General features: G+C 49.2%; 1 protein-coding gene across 1 annotated transcript in view; it reads right to left on the reverse strand.

Moving 5' to 3' along the window:
• kpnb1 (karyopherin (importin) beta 1) overlaps nt 1-6,304 on the reverse strand; it is a 20,943-nt gene that overhangs the window by 10,406 nt on the left and 4,233 nt on the right. The window contains exons 3-17 of the mRNA XM_014023120.1: nt 5,946-6,128; nt 5,673-5,873; nt 5,360-5,512; nt 5,206-5,265; nt 3,674-3,763; nt 3,438-3,548; nt 3,266-3,367; nt 2,606-2,830; nt 2,340-2,531; nt 2,127-2,257; nt 947-1,094; nt 794-865; nt 571-715; nt 408-490; nt 198-305 (exon numbers count right to left, since the gene is read on the reverse strand). Of these exons, the coding sequence (XP_013878574.1) occupies nt 198-305; nt 408-490; nt 571-715; nt 794-865; nt 947-1,094; nt 2,127-2,257; nt 2,340-2,531; nt 2,606-2,830; nt 3,266-3,367; nt 3,438-3,548; nt 3,674-3,763; nt 5,206-5,265; nt 5,360-5,512; nt 5,673-5,873; nt 5,946-6,128 (2,004 nt within the window). The remainder of the gene's footprint in view (nt 1-197; nt 306-407; nt 491-570; nt 716-793; nt 866-946; nt 1,095-2,126; nt 2,258-2,339; nt 2,532-2,605; nt 2,831-3,265; nt 3,368-3,437; nt 3,549-3,673; nt 3,764-5,205; nt 5,266-5,359; nt 5,513-5,672; nt 5,874-5,945; nt 6,129-6,304) is intronic.

Genomic DNA, 6,304 nt, shown 5'->3' on the forward strand with positions numbered 1-6,304 from the left:
AAGAGGGAGACAGTGTCCAACAGAGAGACAGAGTGTCCAACAGAGAGACAAGAGTGTCCAACAGAGAGACAGAGTGTCCAACAGGGAGACAGAGTGTCCAACAGAGAGACAGAGTGTCCAACAGAGACAGGAGTCAGTGATCTTGAGCTGATATTCTTCATCATCATCAGAGGATGAAGCAGCGTGGTCTTCCTCACCCCCAGGTTTTCCAGCAGCAGCTGCATGATTTCGTCACAGTAAGGCAGCATGTTGGACTGCAGAGCTCTGCACAGGTCACACACCAGACCCACAGCAGCCAGACACACCTGCAACACAAACAAACAATTCGTCCTGCACTGTAACCATAGCAACCGTCCCCCCCTCCTCCTGGTGATGCAGATGGGTTAAAATCGTGTTTTATTTCCCACCTGATACTCAGCGTAGTTCTTCAGGCCGATGGCCAGGAAGGGTTTGAAGGCATCCATGTATTTCTGGAAGTCTCCGCCCAGAACTGAAACGAGGAGAAGCAACACGGTGWGAGGAGGTGGAGGAGGCGGGGACAGACGGTGTGATGCGGCGGCGTGCTCCTACCCTCCACCAGCGTGGACACGGCCATCAGGGCGTCCTCCTGAACGCCTCCGGAGCCGGCCGTGCTCTGGAACATCCTCAGCAGAGACGCCATCACCACGTCTGAGATCTGCAGGGCGTCCTGGTGCTGAACCTTCCTCAGAACGTTCTGCAGGGGAACAGGAAACGCTCAGCAGACCTTCACAATAAGAGCCCTGACTCAGAGCGCAGGTGTGTGTGGTCTCACCTGCAGAGTGGCACACAGCAGAGACTGCAGGTCGTTGAACTGGATCCTGTCCGAGGTGCTCTGGATGTGAGACTGCAGACAGGAACTGACATGGTTACACAGGAAGACGTCTCGTCAAAATAAAAGCAGCACAAATAAACTCCAGGTGTGCACCTCCATCTGCAGGACCTGCTGCAGCCTCTCCATGATGACCAGGGTGGTCTTCTGGACCGCAGGGTAGCAGTCCTTGGCACTGTTCTTCACGATCTCCATCAGAGCCTCGTAGGCGGCGGAGCGCAGGTTGTTCTGGTGTCCATCAGGTCTGAAGACCAGAGACATGCAGGGGATTCAAACCAGCAACTCATGCTGTTTTTATTCTTCATCACAGCTCAGGTTCAAATGTACAAAGGCTGCTTCATCAGGGTTTTAACAGCACAACAACAAACACTTCATCTCTGCAGACGCCTCAGCTGATTCCTGCCTCTGACACACAGACCTGTTTCCTGCTCTACATGTCTGCAGACGTGTACTGTGTGTATTATATGTACTGTACTGTACTGTATATATAATACACACAGTACACTGTCTGCAGACGTGTACTGTGTGTATTATATATATACTGTACAGTACTGTATATATATAATACACACAGTACACTGTCTGCAGACGTGTACTGTGTGTATTATATATACAGTACAGTACTGTACAGTACAGTATTTATGTACTTTTCAAGGTGGTGTTTATTTATTTACAACACCACTGTGTTGTTGTGTCATATTGTGTTGCTCACAACTTGTCTGCAGAACTGTTAGTTGTTGTTTTGTGTATTTGATAAGTTTTTAGTGAAAGATGATAAAACTAGCGTTAGCTCAGCTGCTCTTTAGCTGAACATGTTTCATAAAGATAAGTTCACAGCTGTGATTCTGTTGTTTCTGTGTAATAATACCATCTTTACTTCACTGTTTTTAAATTTACTCTGATTTATCTCAACTACTGAAGCAGTAAAAAGCAGTTCTGTTAGACACAAACGTTATCAGGATAACTTGTTGCATTAGGTGGTAGAATCATATATAAATATAAACACACAGATAAAGAACATTTCATCATAAAACCTCTGATCTAAAACTGCTTCTAAAGACAAGTAAAGCTGAAAATGATCATAGAAAAGTTTCAAAATAAAAGCTTTTTACAGCCGTCACCATAGAACTGATCTACGAGCTGTCCCAGGCCTGGTCCAGCAGGACCTTCTGAAGGGGGTCATGTGGTTTAAGTGGGACACCTGGCAGCTGTGACCACACCTACACCTGCAAACTGAGCTCACCTGCTGGACTCATGAAACAGGAAGTGCTCTCACCTGTCGGTGGTCTCCAGCAGCTTCTGAACGATGATTTCGAAGGACGAGGACAGGCAGTAGGTGCTGGGCCCCTCCAGGTCCTCTGCCGTGTCCGTGGCTTCGTACGCTGCCTCTGCCAGAGACGAGAAGGCCTGGTGGAGGACAGTCCAGGTCTCTTACTGCTTCAAACACAAGGTAAACACCTGAAGTCCATGACACGCCCCCCCAGCTCACCCAGCACACGTTGGAGGCCACCCGGGGCTCGGCCCCCAGGCCCTCGATCAGACACTGCAGCAGGGGGGCCAGGTAGACCTCGTTGATGGCGGCTTCAGGAAGAAGCTCACAGATCCGGCCCACGGTCCAGGCCGTGGTGTCCCTCACCACCACGCTGGGGTCCTTCATCAGCTCGATCAGGGTGGGCATGGCCTGCGGGGGAGGGAGGGGGGTCAGAGCAGGGTCTTACAGACCGAGGGGAGACCCCCAGCAGAGCGGAGCGTCACCTGGATGACGAGCGGTTTGAGCTGGTTCAGGTCCGGTCCCTCCAGGATGGAGCCGAAGGCCATGACGGAGGCGTCCCGGTAACGCCAGTCAGGATGTTTGATGTTCTCCTTGATGAACGGGAGAACGTGAGGAACCACATCATCCTCACAGCAGGTGGCCAGCAGCATGAGACACACACCTGCTGCCTTACAGGGGTTCCAGTCATCGTCATCATCGTTCTCATCCTGCACACAGGTACACAGGTACACACAGGTACACACTGTTACATACAGGTACACACAGGTACACACTGTTAAACACTGATACACACACAGGTACACACCGTTCTACACAGGTACACACCGTTCTACACAGGTACACACCGTTCTACACAGGTACACACCGTTCTACACAGGTACACACCGTTCTACACAGGTACACACCGTTATACACAGGTACACACACAGGTACACACCGTTATACACAGGTACATACAGTTACACACACTGATACACACAGTTACACACACTGATACACACAGGTACAAACTGATATACACAGTTACACACTGTTACACACACACGATACACACTGTTACACACACACGATACACACTGTTACACACACGATACACACTGTTACACACCGTTACACACTGATACACAGTCTCTCACACACACCTGCTTGGTCAGGGTCTGGGTCAGAATGGGGACCAGGTACTGCAGCGCTCCTTTAGCGTAGAATTTACTGGTGTGCTCAGGGGGCCGTCCCTGCTCCGAGGCCTGGAACACAAAGAGACGGACGGTCAGTGAACGCCTCGCTGCTTCCATCGGTGTTGAACCTCAGACCCACCTCTGAGGCCTCGATGGCCAGGTCCATCTCCTCATCGCACACGTTGGACCAGAACTCGATGCCCTGCAGGGCCACCTCATCGATGTCGCTCTTCATGGCCTCGATGGTGATCTGAGACACAAAACTGACTTTCATCCTGCAGCACACTGTTCGTCATATGAAGACCCCCAACAGGACCACCCAGTTCTTCAGTGGACACCTGAACACATCACTGTTTGATGGAATCTGTTTCTTACCGCAAACAGAGCTGGACCCATGTACGTCTCCATGTACTGATAATACAGAGACATGATCTTCACCAGGTTCTGCAGGGCCGCCACGCGCACCTGAACGCACCACAGAGGGAACAGTTTAGGGGTGCAGGAAAATATTGATACACCGATATACATTGATATTTCATTTCCTGATACTGTATCGATATTCTAAAGCTCTGTATCAATTTTTAATTAAGGTTTAAAATGTCAACTTYCCTGCTAACGGTTCATTTTTATGTTGTAGTTCAGCCTCTGACCACTAGTCAGCAGCAGTGAGCCAGACATTTGGCTCCTCTACTCCTAAGGAGCCAGAGAGTAACGGTAGCATTAGCATTGTGAGTAAACATTAGCATCATGCTCCGATAGCTGAATGTGAGCAGAAAAGACCGACACCCTCTGCCTTCTAAGCTGAGGTAAGGTTACAAACAGTTACTGATTTATCAGAATGTTTGGATTTTAAGACAAATTGAAATATATCATTCGGAGCACTCATTTTTTCAGACTGTGGTCAGCCGTCACGTTACAGAAGGCAGGCATGCGTCTTAGCACCTCGAGTTTAGGGGGTGTTGTGTGATAATCTGTTCCCTGTGTCTGGAGGGCTCACTGCAGCCAGAGAGGCAGATCTGATCATTTTCACAGTGATTCTGATGAATGTCTCGTTAAAACGACTCGCATAATCTTGTCAAGGTAACTTTCAGTTTAATCATCAGCTGCTGTTAAAAAAAACTCTAAAATGAATAAATAAATAAAACCTGGCCTTTTTTTTTAAATCACAGAATGAGTCCTTACTTTTCTCATGTTGTCTTTAGCCTCACTGTTTATCAGTCAGACAACAAACACTGTCTTCCAACACATTGTGTGGATTTATAATTTTTTATTTCTGATACAAGAACCAAATATTTCAGCTGTTTAAAATAATCTGTTCCTCCTCTGTAACATGGGAACAAAATAATTTACCTCCAAATCTTTAACTGTTAATTSCTCTCATCATAAACAACAAAGCTGAAGATTTGTGAAAATTTGCTCTTTATTGACCAAAGTCACCTGATGGAACCAAATATTATTTAGACTTGTAAGCTACAGTTGCACTGTTTCAATTAAAGAAAACCAGTTGTTTCACCACATCTTTGATTTAGTCCAGTTGTAGTCTCTGTCCAATCAGAGCAGGTAATGTGTAGTTKGTGCTTTTAATCAGTTTTCAGTTCAATTAATTCAATCWAAGTCTATGGATCAGTCACAAAATGTCACCACAATCACCCTGTCCCTCTAAAATCCTTCAGAAAATCCAAACATATCGTGATATTTATCATATCATATTGTGAGATTAGTGTTTCACTACAGGCCTACAACAGTTACAGACAGAAGAACCTGAACACAGCATGTCACAGGTATGGGACAGGACAGTCTCAGGGGGACACAGGACAGTCTCAGGGGGACAGAGGACAGTCTCAGGAGGACAGAGGACAGTCTCAGGGACACAGGACATGCGACCCGGTGGGTCTGGTGGTACTCACTCTGGTGTCGGGACACTGCGTGGCCTCACAGACCACCTGCATGATGAAATGTCTCTCTGTCTGCAAACAGAAACAGGTTCTGACTGAAGCTCAGAAAAACAAASCTGTCCTTCACAGAAACTGGGTTGTGTTGTGACCCAGACGGGCCTGGTACCTCCTTGTCGAAGTTGGCTTTGGTGAACTCCAGTGAGTTGAGCAGAGCGTTGGTGGCGGCCAGCTTGACGTTGTTGCTGGGCTCCTCCTTCCTCATGCCCTGGATGATGGCCGTCAGGATCTGGTTGGCGTTTTCCTGCAGCTGCTCTGGATCCTGCAGAAACCAGCAGAGACCCAGCTGAGCCGACCCGATCAGAACCAGCGGTGTCACAGCTGTCGCTAACAGACTGTGGCGCAGTTTAACCATGCAGCTTTGAACTGAAGGTGTGTGTGTGTGTGTGTGTGTGTGTGTGCGTGCGTGCGTGCGTGCTCACAATGTCCTGGCAGATGTAGCCGATGGCCTCCAGCGTGGACTCCTTCATGTGCTCGGTGCTGGACGGGTCCGTGACGTTGGCCACCAGCTGTGGGATCAGCTCAGGCCACTGGTTCACTGGGATCTCTGCGCAGGCGATGCCGGCCACGCACTGCGAGGCCGAGCTGGGTCGGTACGTCTCTGTGCCCAGCGTCTGCAGAACCTGCCGGACACACCGGTAGCGTTAGCTAGCAGAACCTCTGCCGGACCCGGAGCCGGGGAGCGGGAGGCTTACGTAGTTTTTGATCTCGCGGCGAGCGTTGGCGTCGATGGCCAGCCATCTCTGCTGGTACTGCGTCTTGACGTCAGGGTCTTTGGAGGTCAGAGAGTTCTTCACCTGCAGACCTGCAGCGACCCGGGCCACCTGAGTGTTCCCCGGGTTGGCCAACACCTTGGACAGTTCCACCAGGAATGTGGGCTGAGGACAGAGAACCAGGACTTCATGAGAACTTCAAACATTCTGGTCTTTGGTATGAAGACACTCAATGTCCCCTGATGTTTGTTTGTGTCCCCTGGTGTTTGTTTGTGTCCCCCGATGTTTGTTTGTGTCCCCTGGTGTTTGTTTGTGTCCCCCGATGTTTGTTTGTGTCCCCT

The sequence above is a fragment of the Austrofundulus limnaeus genome, unplaced genomic scaffold, assembly GCF_001266775.1.
Source record: "Austrofundulus limnaeus strain Quisiro unplaced genomic scaffold, Austrofundulus_limnaeus-1.0 Scaffold358, whole genome shotgun sequence".
Classification (NCBI taxonomy): Eukaryota; Metazoa; Chordata; class Actinopteri; order Cyprinodontiformes; family Rivulidae; genus Austrofundulus; species Austrofundulus limnaeus.